At 36.1% G+C, this 20,104-nt stretch overlaps 1 protein-coding gene across 1 annotated transcript; it reads left to right on the plus strand.

Annotated features, from left to right (window-relative positions):
* The first annotated feature begins 3,783 nt into the window (after positions 1-3,783).
* LOC113296878 (exportin-4-like) lies at positions 3,784-19,394 on the plus strand. Its single transcript, XM_026545236.1, has 32 exons — positions 3,784-3,993; positions 4,966-5,053; positions 5,648-5,756; positions 5,956-6,054; positions 6,957-6,999; positions 8,397-8,468; positions 8,612-8,707; positions 8,839-9,078; positions 9,287-9,470; positions 9,719-9,830; positions 9,913-9,999; positions 10,106-10,244; positions 10,545-10,638; positions 10,831-10,893; positions 10,999-11,108; positions 11,533-11,637; positions 12,061-12,134; positions 13,420-13,495; positions 13,619-13,852; positions 14,562-14,633; positions 14,742-14,813; positions 14,897-14,961; positions 15,051-15,153; positions 15,261-15,392; positions 15,546-15,689; positions 16,595-16,702; positions 16,781-16,831; positions 16,908-16,985; positions 17,066-17,179; positions 18,416-18,612; positions 18,801-18,870; positions 19,063-19,394. The coding sequence occupies exons 1-32, from the start codon at positions 3,937-3,939 to the stop codon at positions 19,249-19,251; spliced, it is 3,477 nt and encodes a 1,158-aa protein (XP_026401021.1). The 5' UTR covers positions 3,784-3,936; the 3' UTR covers positions 19,252-19,394.
* The last annotated feature ends 710 nt before the right edge of the window (positions 19,395-20,104 follow it).

Consider the following 20,104-nt stretch of genomic DNA (forward strand, 5'->3'; position numbering starts at 1 on the left):
ATTAATCTTAGTTGGCTCATATGTCGGGTTGCCGAGTTTCCACGTGAGTAAGAGTTGAAAAATTCTATTTCTTCATTTTTTTCCCCATGGCGATTTCCATTACTTCATTAGTTACCCATCGCGATTCTCCGACAACTTTCATAGGAGGAGGTGTAAAAGATAGTTGTTTCCAAAACGGATCGATATCCTCGAAAGTTATCACATCTTTATACTTTATAAGCATATGCCGGCACGAAAGTCCCAAAGACGACATTGAAGGACATATGCACACATCACCCGGACAACCTTTTTCAATCTTATAATCTAGTTCTTTCCTCATACGTTCTATTGCCCAATGTGACACATTATATTCTATTATCGGAGAAACTTTTCACTTCTCAAATATGACATTATCCTATGCATTGATATTTTTTGAAAGGCTTTGTTAATTTTATCAATATCACTCTTGAAATATTGCACCATTGCTTCCGTTACTGTAACAATATTTCCTTGATTAGAATCAAGAAGTCTCTTCAAGCGACCGTGAGCGGACTCCTTAATACTAGTGGACTCGTTACCATATATAGCGTCTATATATGTTCGTCCATGCTCGCATAAATTTGTGTTTGTACGGATCCAACCAATTTTTCCTACAATAAGAGACCACACTTTGGTACCTTTCATTCTACCGATCAATAAACTTTTTCAAATTTTCTTCATATCTAGTCTCGGTGATGGACCAAACCAAGGAATTTTTCGTGATTAGCTTTGTGTTCTTCGTCCACTTGCTCTTGAATTTTCTCCCTATCCTGTTCTTGTTCTTCCAGTGATAGTTTGGTTAATGTGAACTTCTTCCTCAAGTGCTTATTTCTTTGACTTCTTAATATCAAGCTTTGGTGGTTCAATAACCGCATGTAAATTTTTCTTCACGTTGTCTACAATGCGGAATGTGCAAAGAAAATTTTGTGCATGCGGGAAAACTTCGGAAATCACGGACATTAATCTATCATCATTATTGGATATTATGATCCTTGGAAGATCATTTCCTCGGAAGAATAACTTCAATTGGTTTAATGCTCAAATGTAATTGTAATCCTTCTCGTTTTTCATAAAACACCAAGCTAACGTAAATATTACCCTATCCGATGTATGACCCACAACGTTGAACGACGACATATGGTATTTGTTTGTCTTGTAGGTACAATCCATCATAAGAACCGGGAAGAATGACTGAGCCAATTGCACCATCAACGGATGAGAAAGAAATATTTGAAGAACCTCCTTCCCTTCCAGACCAATTTTTCCTTGTGTGCATAGTTACGATCGGTTGCTAACTTCAGAAATTATTGCATAACCTTCTTACCTTGCCAACGCTCCCTTTTTATAGTGGCTTGTGCATTATAAAATGTACTTAAGGAAGACACGTTTGTTGGATCCTTGGCCTTGATGCCGATGAGCATTTGACTTGGTGTGATGCCTGTTTTATACAATCTACTTCCTCGAACTCATGAGGTTTAAGCTTTGCAACTAAGGAGTGCCCAACAAAAGAGTTCGGTCCGGATGGTTATAGCGATCGTTCTACACTTTACTTTTCCATACATTTCTCTTGAAACTGAACACAAGCTTGAAGGGGCATCCATACCTTATTAGTCTTATTTTCATATACATAATCCTTTTTTCTTGTGGTTGATCTTAGCGTATGACCCACTATCTCGCAAGTCATCTCAAACCGAATATCTTTACCTTAAGTGTTTCTCACTGACACACACTTATTCTTGAGAGTCGTTGCTTTAGCCCAATTAGTTGCCTCTTCTTTACTCGCGAATTCCAAATCAGTCGCATACTTATCGGAAGTATCCGGACCCAAATGTCCAACAGGCCGAGGGTGTGATACCATCTAACCAAAGAAAAGGCCATTATATGATTAGAATCGATATGAAAGCCAAATATATGCAATACCGACATAACTGTCAGCATTGTCGAATAAAAAATATCTTTGCCGACTGAACAATCGGCATATCGGGTGAAAGAATTAACAATGACGACGAGAAGTATAACAAAAAGGAGTTTTTGTCCAGTATCCTACAACAGTCGGCATTGCTATTGTAGATTCAAACAATGCTGACAGTAGAGTTGTCAGCCGACATTGGATTTTACATCCTCGACAATGCCGACTGTTGATGATTAATGGGAATAAAACTAACTATCGGCATTAGTTTTGTGATGAATCCAATGCCGACTCAAATACACAAAAATCACATCAATCATCTTAAATACACAAATACCTGATTATTTGAAAAACTTATTTCATTAGTTTCTTCGTTTCTCTAGTATGACTCTACACTTGTTCCCTCATTTGAAATTTGACTTAGAATTTGATTTAGGGTTCGATTTAGGGGTTTTTCATAGATGCAAGTTTCATTCTCTACAAAAGGTTGCAATTAAGGGTCATCAAAATCAATGTAAGCACCTTCTCGTTGGTGACATGAGGATTCCCCTACATCAAAATCCTCACTAGAATCTCTCGTATCACTCAAATCTCTCAAATTCTTTCCTCCTCTTCCACTCTCTCTATTCCATTAAAGTTTAATCTTAGTACACTTGGAGGATACTCAAGGGTGATCTAGTCACTACCAAATTTCTTTTAGTTAAAGAGTTTTTCAAATTACTTCATAATGTCTTTTTCTTTTTTGAGTATCCCCCAATTTGTGGTGTATCCCCGATTGTGAGTTTTTAATTAACACTAATAAATCAAGAATAAGTTGGTCATTCGCGAAAATAGCTCCTTAAGATACTCTTTTTTATCTTCTGGTGATTGACTCCAAATAAAAGAAGGTTATTATTGGGGCATCACATTCCATTAAAGGGGCGTCACCTAATAGGACAAAAACGGGTCACCCATAAGTAATATCAAAAACTCCTTATCTAAAATAATTTTGTAATGACTACCCTTATTTAGTTAATTTTAATTTAATTTAATTAGACAAAAATTAAATTAATGAATTTTGTTGTATACTTGGTGAATTATGGGACAAAGTTTTTGTGGGAAGAAAAACTGGCCGTAAAATAAACTTCTACGGTTGGAAAAATAATCCAAACCTGGACGTAAAATCACTTCTAGGGTTGGAAATAATCCAAACCTGGACGTAAAATCATTTCTACGGTTGGAATTAAAAGAAAACTAGACATAAAATCAGATTTTACGGTTGGAATTAAAAGGAACCTGGACGTAAAATGAGCTTCTACGGTTGGAACTAATTCAAACCTGGACGTAAAACTACATGCAAATAAAATTCTACGGTTGGAATTAATCCAAACCGAGACGTAAAATCACTTTTACGATTGGAAATAATTTAAACCTGGACGTAAAATCACTTTTACGGTTGGAATTAAAAGAAAACTGGACGTAAAATCGGATTCTACGGTTGGAATTAAAAGAAACCTGCACGTAAAATGAGCTTCTACGGTTGGAACTAATCCAAACCTGGACGTAAAACTACATGAAAATAAAATTCTACGGTTGGAATTAATCCAAACCTGGACGTGAAATAACCTACGGTTTTTAAGTTTTTATTTTAGTTAAAGGATAATCTAGACATTTTGTATATGTGTTAGGATATCCCATAACCATTTTTTTGGACATTAAGAATCCAAATGAAGCCCCTCTATTGGAGTGTGACGCCGGAGTAATAGCCTTCGAATAAAAAGCATGCCCCAAACTTAGCCAGGATATTATAGCCGCCTGGACTGGATATTTACCCGATTTGGTCCTCCAATAAATCTTACCAAGTCGTGTAAAAGATACTCCATATCATAGTGGGGAAAGTGGCTGCGCCCGTAAACCCTCCTTGTGTTCTCTCTCATCAAGGGGTTTTCCCCCTCTTCTTCTTCCTGTTTCTGCTACTCACAACTTCAGCTTAATAAATCTACGGCAGTGTCTCATATAAGCTGATAATAATGGCTCATTTTCATTCCACTATGCAAGCGATCGAACAAGCTTGTACTTCCATTCAGGTTCCCTTTTCCCGATTTTCTTTTATCTTTAATATTTTTAAGGTTTTCAACCTAATTTGCTTTCATTGAAACTCTATTACTGTGATTAGACGATGATTAGGTTTAATTAGTATGCTCTGTTAGTAAAAGAGATTTCTAGTGCTTTTACGGGGTTACTGATTGAATGATTGAATGTATGAGAAACAGAAGAATTTCTTGAACTAAAATATAATTTAGGGACGGAAGTAATATCTGATCATTGCAAATTTACTATGAATTGATACTCCTACGTGAGGATATGAAAGTGATTAACATCTGTTGATACCAGTATATTGATACTTCTAACAGCCTTGACTGAGAAGGTATTGACATCCAAAAATGGAGGAAAAAAGATAAGAAAGAGAACTGGTAAGGCGGGGAACTATTTGGTTGATTATGAATATTGGAATTAGCTGAGGAGCATTCTAGAAGCCAGAGAGCCACTTGGTTGATCAATTACTAAATTGTCGTTTAATTGATATCTAGCTTCCAGACCTCTTGAGTGATTCTGTACTTGTCTAGGAATTTTGTAAGTGATAATAAGCAGACAGAAATTGGTGGGAGTGTAGTATAATGTGAAAAAAATAATAATCTAGGGTTCTTTTGATATAAAGAAGAAAACTAGTATCATCACCAAGTATTGCGTTATATCATCTTGCGGTACCTTACTACTTAGCTTGTACTTAGGTGTTAGGGAGTGGTTGTATGGGAACCCATAGGTATAAGTTTAAGTATCTCAACGGCATCAATTGGCTGTATAGATAATTTTTGTACAGGAGAGTATGAAATAAATTCAGCGGTGTCCTGACTTTTCTTTTATATTTTTATGATTACACATATTACCTGTGATCTACATAGGTTATCTATTGCTATTTGAGTATTCTTTATTGGCTTCAAATATTTCCTCGAGTGAATTTGTAGTACTAATTTATTATATCCTGTGCTCCTATGCAGATGCATATCAATCCAGCACTTGCTGAGGCAACTATTTTATCTCTACGTCAAGCTCCTCAGCCATATCAAACTTGCCAATATATTCTTGGTAAGCAATGAAGAAACTGAAAACTTTATCCGGCTATTACTTCCAACTTATAATCATGGACTTATAGTTGTAGGAAATCAACTCTTTGAAGCCAGAGATGGGAACATGAAATTGAAATTTTAAACAAGTCCAAAGTTAGGAGCGCCATGGGATTTGTGTGTTAGTTAGGTTCTATAGTCCTAATAAATCTTAATAGTAGGTGAACTAGTTGAGTGGAAGTTAGTAGCATTATGGGAGAGTTTTATGTTTCTATATTATTTTGCCCGTATATCAAATTAATCTAGGTCCCCAAATAAGGGTCCTACTGTCCTAGTTGTATATGATGACCACCATATAACATCGACCCAGGAAAAAAATCCATCCGGACTTTGGTCAATCTCCTACTAACCTTAATAATTAGATTTTGGTCTTTAGTTGTTTTTGAGTCCTTACTAATTCCGCTCTCAACTTTTGTTTAGTTCGTACAACTTCCTTCGTAACTACTTTTCCATCATTACAATTTAGTTGTATAATGTAGGGCATCCTTCTTCCAAGGTCATGCACTTCCCTTTCAGTTGAACTTCATTCATTAAGATAATGTTTAAATTTGTTCAGAGAATTCTCAGGTGGCAAATGCGAGGTTCCAGGCTGCCGGAGCGATTAGAGATGTAGGTATAAGGGAATGGGGATTTCTTCCAGACGATGACAAGAGAAGCTTGATAAGGTACACTTATAGCCATGTTTGATCTTTACATTGTCATCCGCACCTTTTTTTTTTAAAGTATTTCGGTTGAAGCTATAGATAGTGTCATTAGTCTTTAGTTTGTCCAACTGTAGGGTATTAGATTTCTAGTACACTTTTTGATTTGTTGAATAAGGAACTTAACATATAAGTTTCATCATTCTGTATGTTTTTTTGGCAGTTTTTGCTTGCGATTTGTTATGCAACATGCGAATTCATGTGAGGGTTACGTTCTAGCAAAGGTTTCGGCAGTGGCAGCTCAGTTTTTGAAAAGAGGCTGGTAAGTTACTACTTTTTTAATATAGCCAACTGAATGTCATGCAGACACTTAATAATCTCTTCCCCCGATCTCATTAGAAAGTCGGTTTTTCTTTTTCCGCAATATTGCTATGTTCATGCAGCTATCAAGGTTCGAAGTGTTGTTTAGTTTGTCAGTCTTGGTTAACGGAGTTAATGGAAACTATGTAGTGAATGGCAGCTCCTTGACCCCTATTTCATTCTGTAGATGAATATGGATGAGATGTGTTGACATTCAAATTGGCGATACACCTATAAATGAAATTAGACTCCTTTAGTGCTTGACTAAGGTGTTGGTTGTTAAACTCCAATTATGTTTTGAATCAGTTAAGTACCCAACACATAAGTGGAATGAAAGAATGTTGCTAAGTTAAAGTTTGTTTCATCCTCATTTATATGACTGCCAATTTGTTAATTGGATAACTTCGGTTTGTTTGTGTTTCTCGTCTTTTGTTAGACCTGTTCCTGTTGTACAATGTCTTGTGATCTAGATCATCTTAATAGAAGAGGGAAAAGAAGGCAAAAATGATCATCTTAACTTCGGTTGGTTTGTGTTTCTCGTCTTTTGTTAGACCTGTTCCTGTTGTACAATGCCTTGTGGTCTAGATCATCTTAATAGAAGAGGAAAAAAATGGAAAAAATGATTGGAAATCAGTTTATTCTTACTAGAACCCGTTGTCTTTCATATATTTCTTGCTTTATATTCTTCTCCCACTTACCTCTGTTATTTATCGTGTTGTTACCGCTTTAAAAAGAAAAAAAGAAAGAAAAACAAATCAATCAAAGTAGAAAAGGCTTCATAATTAATTGTGCATCTCAACTATCCACTTTCACAAGGTAAGTTGCAAATGATGGTTTCTAATACTTTTTTTGTCCTTCATGTAGGCTAGATTTCCTGGTTGCTGAGAAAGAGGCCTTTCTTTTCGAGGTATCGGTTTGCCGCATCCCTAGGATTTTAATGTTTCCTTCTTCATATTTTTCATGTTTGCATGCCATATCTTTTGCCCGCGAATAACCAAATCGATACTAATATTAAGGGTTGTTAACTACTTCATGAGTGTGTCTGTTTTCGCTCTTTGGCGAATGATCTGATTTTTGAAGGATTTGGGCAAAAAAATCTGTTTTCCATTTTCTTCACGTACTTTTATACATCTATGATCCATGGAATTTAATCATAAATTAACCTTTTTTTCCTTCGAAGATCTTGCATCTGCTCTTTAGGAGCAGAACAATTTTGTATTACACTTGTCATTATTATTCATTAATATGAGGTGTTAAGGGAAACAATTCCAAATGGTAGTCCTAGTTTCATGCGTAAGATATAATAGTTCTTTGGAGAAGACTAGTGCTTGTTGCTTGGCATTAGACAATTCTTACAAAAATGCTTGTAATGTTCCAAAACAATACCGCAAGTAACCTCATTTTATTTGAGATGGTTTTGTTCTAGTAGCTGCTAATTTGAGAATCAAACAATAAAAACATGAAAACATGGTTTTGCTTGTGTTTACAGATTTTTTTGTAGCTTTCTTTGCATTATTCGTGAGAATTGTTAATATGCATACCTTTTCTCATGTCTGTCTTTTCAAATATGAGTTGGCTGTGGGTTAATTGTACTGGTTGTGGGCATTAAACGAGTTACGGACCATATTCCATTACATGTAGAAGCAGCCTTTAAATCTTAGGCTTGAAAATGGATGATTATGAACTTAAACTTGGTTTTACGCGGATAAATTTGCATTGGCCATTGGCAATTAGCAGTGATGCTTAGCTATACTCAAGAGTTCTTTTAGCCCTTGGATTATAGAGATCTTAGCAACATCATGACAGGATATTGTAGTATAGGCGGGAATCTAGACCTGTGGAAACTATTAGGAGAAACACATAGTCCATAGCTGCTGAAAGGTTGAGTACCGCAACTAAGTTTTGAATACAATATTAATTTATCACGTCTCTTAGTTGTTCTGTATATGTGTTTTCTTAAGAGTTTGATTGTGTGCTCACTTTACTGCGAACCTGTAACTTTTGTTGCGAGAAGGCCGCTGTTACTATTCCTCAGAACCTCATTCATCTTGAAACAAAGAATATAAAAGTGCATCATCCTTTCTTGTGAATCGAAAAAACCTAACATTGGGTTCCATAAGTTCTTTCTGCCTGCTACACAAATCCTAACCTGTGATTGGGCTAGATCAGGTTTGATGTATAGTTAGCAAGATGGAGTGAGGTGTGGTTATCTAACAGCTAGCTAGGATACGCATTATAAATAACTGTTTTCCAACTGGTATTTGTTTGAATATCTTAATAAGCATCTGAGAGTTTGAACTACAGGTGAACCAGGCTGTTCTTGGCATTCATGGTGTGGCTGCACAATTCACTGGGATCAATTTTCTAGAATCTATGGTATTTCTTAGGTCTCAACATTATTTATATACTTCTACTTATTGCTGTTGCTGTTATTTTTATTTTGTCTGCTTGTGGTTGGATATTTTATGTTTTGGTAGTCATAATTTGGTCGCAGTTTGGGATTGACTTTCTTGTTTCAGGTGTCAGAATTTTCTCCCTCTACATCATCTGCTATGGGCCTCCCAAGGGAATTCCATGAGCAGTGCAGGGCTTCATTGGAGCATGACTATTTAAAGGTCAACATACTGTTGCTATCCTTGAGCACATCCATAAACAGTTTTACCTTGGCTACTTTAGTTCGTTTTTAAGTATAGGCTATTTCCTTTTCATGAGTGTGTATTCTTAAGGTGGTTTTATGTTAAGGCAGAAATTCTACTGTTGGGCACGAGATGCTGCTCTAAGTGTCACGAACAAAGTAGTAGAAGGTGATTCCAGTGTACCCGAAATTAGAGTTTGCTCCGCTGCACTGCACCTAATGTATCAGGTTCTGAATTGGGATTTTCAATGTGACACAAATACGGCTGCTGCTGCGAAGGATAGAATAAACATCTTCTCTAGTAGACATGAGGCGTCAATGCTTAAGAAATCTGAATGTGTCTTTGTCAAGGTAACAATACAAGGCAGCTTGTCCTTCATCACTCAGGTCCCTCTTTTTCCTGTAAAAAAGATATTACGAAATGGGCCTACAGGAAGCTCCATTTGGCCCGTAATAAACCTCACTGTAGGTTACCAAATTAAATTGTGGGGGATTAGTTTGTACCCTCGAAACAATTTTTTAACTTCCTATTTTTCCCACTTTCCTTTGCAACTTGTAGCCCGGGCCAGCATGGGGAGATACGTTGTTATCAGGTGGTCATGCTAGTTGGCTCCTGTGTTTGTATGGGACGCTGCGGCAAAAAATTTCAAGCGATAGACAGTGGCTTGACTCCCCGCTGGCTGTTTCGGCTAGAAAGCTCATAATCCAGTTGTGCTCCTTGACAGGGACGATATTTCAATCTGGTAAGTTTCAAGTGTCTCCTCTCTTGATAGTTTCAAGTGTCTCCATTAGTAAATAGTGATCGAGAAACTGATGGGTTGAAGTACCAAAATGTTACATTAGATATATTCCTTTAGCTGCATGGTTCTGATATATGAAGTATCAGCCTGGTATATAATTTTAAACAGTTACTGAAGAATTATCAGCTATTAGTATGTTATGCTGTTGTCAGTCAGTCCAGTTTATTTACTGGATTTGTTTGTATTTTTAGATAATGGTCAAATGCAAGAGCATCACTTGCTGCAGATGATTTCGGGGATTCTGGAATGGATAGAACCTCCTGATGCTGTATCATTGGCTATTGAACGTGGAAAGTCTGAAAGGTCGTGCCTTGGAAACACATTTTATGTTCACATATGATTTGATGTGAGCAAGTACCCTCAACTATCTCTTTATTTGATTCAGTGAAATGCTTGATGGATGCCGTGCATTGCTTTCCGTAGCAACTCTGACTACCCCTATGGTATTCGATAAGCTATTGAAATGTGTAAGGTCAGACTCCTGAGTTGAAGTGTTTTACTATCTATTATAAAGGACATCGTTTTATACTTGATTGCTGAAGTGCTTGTAACAGTCCTTTTCTTCCATAAATTTTCAGGCCTTATGGAACTCTTAGCTTGTTATCTTCCTTGACATGTGAAGTTTTCAAAGCTCGTATAACTAGTGATACTGATGACGAGACATGGAGTTGGGTGGCAAGGGATATTCTGTTGGATACATGGACTGCACTGCTTGAGGTGATTCTTAGAGCCATTTTTTCTTCCTGTTGTGGCTTTGGCTGTGTTTGATATGTTAACATTTGGTTGTAATGTGGTTTAGATTGGCTTATAGACACCTCATGTCTATTATTATTCCATAATCTTGAATACATATAAGCTCACTCTTAGTGTGTGGGAAACACTTCGAGCAAACAAACACTTACTGTTGATTGACGAGGAAAGATATGGGGCTTTCGTAGCGTTCCTTATTTTTTGTTAGCTATTTAGCTCTAAATTGTATTGTTAGATGTGTTAAAAACTTGATTATCTTCTGAACAGCCAACGAATATATCTAGTGATACTGCTCTTCCTCCAGAGGGGATAAGTGCTGCATCTGCTGTGTTCAAGTTGATTGTAGAATCTGAACTGAAAGGTACCTCCAGAATTCTTCATGGTTCTCAAGTTCTAGTGATATAGTCTATTTGTGTTTATCTCCAATATTTGTGCCTACCACTTTAACATTTCCCTTCTATGCAGTTAATGTTTCCTTTTCCTAACCAACAATTACATATTTTACTAGTTTAAAATGTCAATAAATTTGTAACATTTGTGATTTATGGAATAGTTGCTGCGACATCGGCCTTCGATGATGAGGATGTCTGTGACTACCTTCGTGCTTCTATATCTGGTATATTAGCCTTTCAGAGCTCTGGCTGAATACTTGGTGAAACCTTTTTCCGTTATGTTCTGTTTATGCTTCTTATGGTTTGTGTGTTTGTTGGCTTTAATATAGCTATGGATGAAAGATTGAGTTCTTACGCTCTTATAGCACGAGTAGCACTCAAAGATACAGTTCCACTGCTCACACTGCTGTTCTCTGAGCGCATAACACAGATCCATCAGGTGCTTTTGGTTTCTTGACTTCCTCCCCTTCCAATTTGTCTTTTATTATGTTAGTGTTTTTCCTTTCTTGCAACGAAACTATGCCCAAGTGTAGAAAATAATGTGGTAAACTGCTTGATAAGGACTATAGAGATTGAAAGATAATCAAATGACCCATTTGGGAGCGGAATAGTCCCTCTCTCATTCTGTCGGTTCTGCTTACCTAGGAGTTATCATGTGTTTTTGCAATAAAATAGGATATATTGGTAAATTACCTATAAACATTTAGAAGCACAATTTGCACTTTGTTTTTGCTACCCACTTTTTAATTTGAGTACTCTCATCTGATCGTCCGAGTTATTATTTAGTTGAAAAAGGTAGTTCAATGGTATACAACATGTTATCTTACTCGTTCATATTTTAACTCAGCTACAACATTGTGTAGGGAAGAGGCACAACTGATCCAACTGCTACACTCGAAGAGCTTTATTCACTCTTACTGATAGCAGGTCATGTTTTGGCGGATTCTGGGGAGGGAGAGACACTCTTGGTAAACTTATCTGCTATACTTCTCCTTTAAAAAGGCCTATTATTTATAAGTCATAGTTAAAATACATTGATAAAGTGCTGCAGGGCAAATAAATCTCATGCTCAAATACATGGATAATTTGGGCCTGGCACAATGCAATGCACATACTGTTGTCGTTTTCCGTTCTCTAGTTCTTCAAGAGTAAGAGTAATACTCTTACTATTATTATTCACTGGGTAGATGTTCCATTCTTCAAAAATATCGGCTAGCATCCATGACCCTGTATTTGCTTATAATCCGGGACAGAGTTTCTTTATATCTGCATGTGCATGTAACCCGCATTTGCAAATTTTAGAAATTACATCTTATGGTAAGAGTGCTCGCCTAATTTATTATTCACGCATGAACCAGAATTTTAATAACGGCTATTTATGTGATATACAGGTTCCGGATGCGCTACAAACCTGTTTTATGGATGTTCGTGAAACGGAACACCATCCCGTAGTTGTACTTTCTGGGTAAGTTTCGAAGTTTTAGTCAAAATGAAATTTTATGAAGTAGGCACAAGTAAGAAACCAGAAGACCAGGAAGACCTAATTTTACCAGGCATCGATTGATGCACAATTAGTTGTATACATGGTTTAAAAAGGCGTCCGTGGGGCGTTCTTTTGGACGCTTTTTTGCGCTTCAGGTCCTAGGCGCTTCTAGAGCGCCGCTTTACGAATTGGCTTATATTAGAAAATAAAAAGCTGGCCTTTGAAGCCCAGTAGGGCCTGTTTCACGTTTTCTAACTAAATACTAGTAAACCTAATTGATGGGGCATAATGATCATGATAAGATGACTGTCTACATGATGATATGAATGATGCAGACATTCCTGGCTAGTATATTAAAATAGCTCTTGGGTAGAATAGGCAGTATCAGTATGCCATATGCTTAGTTAGTTTAATTGTTTCTTTATTATGTCTGAACTACTTCGTAGTTTTTTTTTATTTGGTTGACAACTTCTTATTTATATATTTTAAAAAGCTCGCTTTCGCTCCACGTTTTCGCAGCGCTTTACGTTTTAGTATGAGAGCGATTCGCCCCACACTTTCGCTTTTTAAAACCTTGGTTGTATACTTGTATAGGACAAACTATCTCAGAATGAAGTATTACTGGTACATATTTTTGCTAGTAAGGCCAATAGAGTGATAATCTTAGAAATAAACGGCACTATAGTTAGTTTTATTTGTATTGAGAACTAAACTACAATGGCATTCACTTAATACTAATAGTTTTTCTTTGGAATCCAAAACTTCGATACTTGAATTTGGAAATGAAAATCTAAACTTCATACCTAATTGTATGATTCAATCTGATAATGCAAAAGTACGCTATAATTCGTAATCCTAGAAAAAATTACCATCTATAATTGTTTCTGGTGATGATATAGCAACTAGTATAAAGTGAGCAAGGAGATCCTTAACCAGAGAGAATAGAAGATTATGTTATCTTATAAAATAAATTAAAAAAGAGATTTGAGAATGATAGACTAAACAGAGCAATGGGAAAATTTAAAGAGACCAAAATATTCCCACTATGCCAAACTAATGATACCAGGTCTAATTTTTTCAGTAAAAGAAAATAAAAATTAACATCAGGCAGTGAGTAAACTAAAAATTGCTTAATCCTCCTTCCCTCTATGATGCATTTTCAAAAGATATTTGTAAGACTCTGTAAGTGTATTAGACTCGAAAGCAACATGCCTTTTCTTTTATTCCCTCCTCGTTATATCAAACCCATTCTTTGTGATTCTTGCAGCTCCATCATAAAGTTTTCCCAACTGAGTTTAGATCCTGAATTAAGAGCGGCCTTTTTTAGCCCTAGACTCATGGAGGTAATTTAATCGTTTCATATTTTATCTATCAATGTAGGTTGTAGAGTATAATCTGCTATATGTTGCATCTATGTTCTGCCTTTTTTTTTTTTTTTTTGAATATTTGAACAATGATTGCTACAGGCGGTTATATGGTTTCTTGCAAGATGGTCTGACACATATTTAATGCCACTTGAAAGCGGAAGAGGAAATAACTGCAATCCAGCTGACAGTGAATACCAGAATGGATCGCAAATCTCGAGAATGGCTTTGTTAAATTTTTGTGGAGAGCACGATCAAGGAAGAGCCATTCTTGATATTATTGTTCATATTTCCATGATAACACTTACTTCGTATCCTGGAGAAAATGATCTGCAGGTAACAAAATGCATCCTTTTTTTTTTTTTTTTTTTTTTTTGGTTTTTGGCGTGGATGTAGTTGATTGAGGGATAAAGCAAAAGTATGCATCTACTTAAATGTCTTGAATTTTGATAAGAATTTGGCTCAAATATTGGTGTTATCACTGTTGGAGAATTCTTAAGAATATTTGGTTCCTACGTCATTGACTTTAATTTTTGGGGTACTAGCGTGTTTACATAAATACTGAATGTTTCTCACGTTTGATCATGTGCCTATTGTAGAACGTGTGATGACTTGGTATTTTATCTAGACACTTGCCTGTTGATCACCTATAGCACTGCATATAAAATAGGTGCACAATTCAAATTAGTTGGATTATGTTGTGCATGCTGCTGGATTCTTGTTGAAATCAGCAAAGAATGGCCATTTAGGTCAAAACAGTTGGGTAATACATAACAAGAAAATTTATTGTTTTTTTAACTTTTTGAAGAAAATTCCTTAGTTTGGAACTGCTAGTATAGAAACAACAAACATAGAAGAGAGTTTTTATCTCTGCAGAGCATGTCAGAATATTATTCTGGATGCCAATTGAATTTGTGATTGTGACTAACACATGAAACATCAAATATGTATCTTGGACCTTTGAGTTACTAACTGTCGACGAAGTTTATTGATAAGTATGTTGATTAAGAGCTGAGGTTTCAGGTTCCTCCTTTTATCTTGGCAGGCACTTACTTGCTATTATCTACTTCCTGCACTTGTTCGGCGGAAAAATGTCTGTGTACACCTTGTTACACTGGTGAGATTTGAATTATTAATCAACTTCAGAAACCGTAAAATCCTTTCATAACCTCTATCATACATCTTTGTCAAACTTCCGTTGAACTTCTGATGCATTTACATGCAGGATTCATGGCGTAACTTAGCAAAAGCATTTGCAAATGAGGAGAGTTTGTTTTCGTTAAGTGGCCGTAATCAAGTAAGAACATGATATGTTTCAACAAGTTTCAACAATTGTTTCACCTGTTATCTAAATTGGCTAACCAAAACTGTTTATATCAGCGTTCACTTGCTGAAAGTCTTATTCGCTCTGCTTCTGGCATGAGGAATTCAGAGGAATCCAATCAGTGAGTTATCAACCTCAGATTCTTCACTTTCTTTTGCTTATTTAATCTCCTTTATTCATGTGTTGAACCATCAAATGATATCGTTAAAGGTATGTGAGGGATCTCATGGGACAGATGATAGCACGCTTACTAGATTTATCTTGTAAGAACGACCTCAAATCAATTGCTCAGCAGCCAGATGTAATTCTTTTGGTAAGAGAGTGATAGCTTATAATGTTAGTCCTCAATAAATGAAAAGAAAATTCTTTCTTCCATATATATAGTTGTTGTCTCACAATTGCTTCGATGGAATGTTTCAGGTCAGTTGTTTGTTGGATAGGCTAAGAGGAGCAGCAATGGCCACTCAACCTCGATCTCGGAAGGCAATATATGAGATGGGTCTCTCTGTGATGGGCCCTGTTCTTACGCTTCTGGAAAGCTATAAACATGAGGTATTAAACTCTTTTTTTTTTTTTGCTATCCTATTCTTGAACATTAAGACTTGTCACTGCATTTTGTATTCCAAAATTTTCCTTGAAAAAACTGTTTCCACCTATGCAAAGGATTTACCCATGTACTACTCTAATCCCGAACCTGTTTTTTAGTCTGCAGTTGTTTACTTGCTACTGAAATTTGTTGTTAGCTGGGTGGATGGACAAGTTGTTTTCCTGGAACCAAAAGAGACCGTAGTAGTTGTAGACTTCTGCATGCGGTTGCTTCAACTTTACTCTTCCCACAACATTGGCAAGGCAAGTTTTCTCAGCATTTTATTTTAGGTGCTTTTGAATTCGACTTCTGAGTTCAACCATGTAGGAAGAAGGCTTTATTTTTCGCTCAAACTTTGACTGTTGTCACAAATATTATATGGGTAAGGCAGGGTACTGGATTGTCAAAATGAGTCAAATGATGAAATAGAAGGGTTGTAACCACTTATGAAGTGGAACGCCTTAATTCTTTGCCTCAAAGATAATACACAAGCACATTACTGGAGAAACAAAGGTTTCACTGTGAACCTTAGTTAGTAACAAACTCTCTTTTTGCACAAGCTCTTGCATGATTGTCTATTTGTAGTAATCCTTTTCCAAATTGAAGTACTAAGTTCGGTTTTATAATTGTCCAAGGTTTAAAGTCCTCAAGTAAGATATATTAAAGCTTAGCAAACAAAAGATTAGTTTAGAGAACGAAATATGAGATATCTCAAATTAGAGGAGAATGAAAGGAAACAGGCTTGTTGTTGAGTCCTACACATTAGCAAACAGGTTTGTCAAGTCTGAAATAAAGTAAAAGTGTTTTTGGATAATGGGTACACGCTCCCACAGATTTAGGCGTCTGTGGACCAAGACTCCAAGGATGTGTAAAATCTCCTTTTAAAGATCTGGTCATATTTGGGTTCTCCTTAGATTCCTACTATTTGATTGAAATGACGGCCCCTTAAAGCGATGAACCTAAGGATTTCCCTAATAGTCCTTGTTAGATTAAAAGGTTGAAAAGTAATAATTAATTATCAAATCTGCATTTGTTTTTTTAATTTCTTAGAATAGCTCTTTTATAAAATAGGTGCCTTAAATCCCCTCAATTATGATTACTCATAATCCCATGTTATGTCCCGATGCTGGTGTTCTTTCCTGACATCGTAGTCCTACTGTCTTCTCAGATCTCTCTGAGTGTCTCTAGCAGCTTGCTAAGTGAAGCACAAACTGAAAAGTATAAGGATCTACGTGCTCTACTTCAGCTCATCACAAGGCTATCTTCTAAGGATATGGTAATTAATGTTCTGAATTTCCATTTCTACATTTTACGAAATTAATGATGACCTAACAATGTGCAGTAATAAATGCAGATAGATTTCTCTTCAGAACCAAATGAAGTAGACAGTCCCGACATTGGTCAGGTAACGTGTAAAGTAATGTTTTTCTTTAAAAGAATATTTCACAGAAGAATCTCTAACCAGAGGTAGCTATATGCAGGTCATCTACTTGGGTTTGCACATTGTAACTCCTCTGATATCGTTGGACTTGTTGAAATATCCTAAACTTTGCCATGATGTAAGTTACTTATCCATTGTGGTAAAACCATTTTGTCAATTCTGCTGAAAAAGATCCTTAATGTGGTGTTTCCTTTCCAGTACTTTGCATTGCTATCGCATATGTTGGAGGTATATCCTGAGAAGGTAGCGCAACTAAATGCTTCAGCCTTTGCTCATATTGCTGGAACACTCGATTTTGGTCTTCGTCAACAGGCACGTCTTTTTTCTCTTTCTCCATTTTGCATTCACTAGTGCTTACGTTAGCGGTAAACAATTATTCACTGCAAAATTAGCTCAGTTGTTTTATTTGTAACTACCAATGGATTATTCAAGTTGTTCCTAGGTGACGACATGCGATCCATTCTTAATTGTGTTAGGAGGTTCTCCATAATGAAGGAATTAGCCACTATGGGCATCAGTCTTCAAGCTAGTCTAAGTGAACCTTACAGTTAGTTATTATGTTTGAATTTAGCATGTTTGTTGGGAGTTGATACAATCTTACTGATTGTAATCTATCCGTCCACGAAATTCCAATCCCATGGCTCGTTCCTATGATCAGAAAAAAATGCTTATAATCTGAGAATGGAGTGAAGCCATCTGAGGGTACTTGTTATTAGAGATACCATTGACACGCATGCCTTTGTATCTTTGTAGTTCTTGTGGAAGCAAATCCTTTCCGAAACATAATTCTGAAGGAGGTTAGCACCAGCATATTCTTTGTTATGCTATAACATAGTAGGTAATAGTTGCAAAAGAAACTCAGCATTCAATCTAGTAAGGAACTCTGTGGGTTGTGTGGTTCATTATGCTAGATATCACTGTATTTATGACCCTTGATTCTGACAAAGGCTAGGAATTTGCTGTGATAGAAATTTCTTGTAATAGGAATCTTGTTCGATTAAGTATTTTTCTCCTAATAATAAGAAGAGATGTCTTTTATTTTCTTTGTTTGCGTCTCGGGGTGTAGGCTGATCATCTGGTTGTATTTGGGGTCTGGGCATCATGTAGTTGTATTTCAAACAGTTTTGCTGATATGGCATTCCTTGACTGGTTATTTAACTTATTTTATGATGCGCACCTTTCGGTGTTGGTTCTGCATATTGTGTTCACCCTTGACTTCAAGTGGGGATAGGTAGAGGTCGGAGTTACTTCCACACTAACTTGTTTACATGCGGCATGCTTGTTTGAGGAGACTTGTAAAAGAACACATTGAACCCACCCATTTAATGTTAACTCCCTATGATGTCATTATAGGGTGAGGATACATCTAATTCTCAGTCTGTCTGCTTTGGAAAACCCTTACCCTGTTAAATTGCTTAGCTCCTCCTCCTATCATAATACAATCTGAGGGATGCGTGTTCATAGCACTATACATTGTTTGCTTTGTGGCTTTGGTTTTTGGGATGTACTGATTTTTGTCTTTCTATATTTGGTTTTGATTTTTCACAGGACACTGAAGTTGTCAACATGTGCTTGGGTGCTCTAAATGGCCTAGCTTCTTTCCATTACAAGGAGATAAATACTGGTAAAGAGGGATTGGGCCTACATGCTGCAGGTCACACTGACCCAAGTCGTAATTCTCAGGAAGGTGTTTTAAGTCGATTTCTTCAGTCACTGCTGCAGTTATTGCTCTTTGAGGATTACAGGTGATAAAATCTTCTATATTGAATCTTAAGGTGTTTTTTTTTTTTCTTTCTTTTTTCCGACTGAAATGGGTCAGCTGCGTAATCTAATGAAACTTTTGTTCAAAACGAGACGATTAACCTTTATTTTAGTATGGTATAGATGCACTTTTTGTTCATATATCTGATGCTGACTTTGTTATTAAATTCAGCACTGAACTTGTCAGCGCAGCAGCAGATGCTCTTCTGCCTCTTATTCTTTGTGAACAAGGTGTATACCAGGTAACATGTTTGGACCTTTTAGTCTTGTATGACTGCATGCTTACGGACGAAGTTCTGGTGCTACGTTGTCATGTATGCACCCTAGAATGGGGCCCACGTTTTTTTTATTTAGCAGGATCTCATGTTATTTTTGTTGTAGAAGCTTGAAAATATGAAAGAATGACGCTCTGTTTTGGTTTTACATTTTTGCAGAGATTAGGCAATGAGTTAATAGAGAGACAGTCAAATCCAGCATTAATATCTAGGCTGAGTAATGCGTTACAGGCTCTTACAAGCTCAAACCAACTATCATCTTCTCTCGACAGAATAAATTACCAAAAATTCAGAAAGAATGTTTACAACTTCCTGATTGAAGTCCGTGGATTTCTACGGACAATGTGATGGTATAGAACTACTCTTTAAATGTATATTTAACTAGAAATAACCCGTGTTGTAAACTGGTTTGATCGTGTTTTTTTCGTGTTAAAGAAAACAGTTGTCGAGCGGCCACCTAATTATGAGACAGTTATATTTTGTATCGTGCATATCTAATGTCCATATACACACACTAAAATCAACCCCACTGAAAAAACGATAACCAAGTTCTTAGCATATACATAAAATTGTACGAAGTTATACAAATTACATCTAATCAAAGAGACTTGGGTGGAAAATTCCTGACAACACCAACAACTATATAAGACTTCGTGATCGAAAATTTTAACCTATAGGTTGGTAAAGTCACCTTTATGTTTACTTTGTATAAATCCTCAAAGTAGACAGTGGTATTCAAATCATATGAAATCGGATTGAAAAATGTAAAATAAGAAATTAGTCTTATTTTGTTTTAATTAAGAACTCACTTCCATTAATTATGCATTAGAAAAAATGATTAACTAAGAAGCTACCAAGAAAACTAATATGCTTCAAATAAAGAAAAAAAAAAGAACTAACAAATCAAAAAGAAGAATCCATTTTGAAATTGTTGTAATAGTTTAATGCAAAAGAGACCGGTAAACTAAAGTTTTACCATTTTGGACCGCTTCACAAAAAGAACGTATAGTATCTTGGACCTGCAAAAACAGAAGCAATTTAATCAAACTTAGCAAATTATACATATAGAGAGAAAATAAGAGAGCTTGGATTAGCAAGAATAAATGAAAAATATACAAGAACTTAATAAAAAAAAATTTGACAAAAGAAATTATACTCCTCCCGTCCCACTTTTAAGTGACCTATTTAGTTTTAGATTTTG

This window comes from Papaver somniferum, chromosome 7 (genome assembly GCF_003573695.1).
Source record: "Papaver somniferum cultivar HN1 chromosome 7, ASM357369v1, whole genome shotgun sequence".
In the NCBI taxonomy this organism is placed as follows: domain Eukaryota; kingdom Viridiplantae; phylum Streptophyta; class Magnoliopsida; order Ranunculales; family Papaveraceae; genus Papaver; species Papaver somniferum.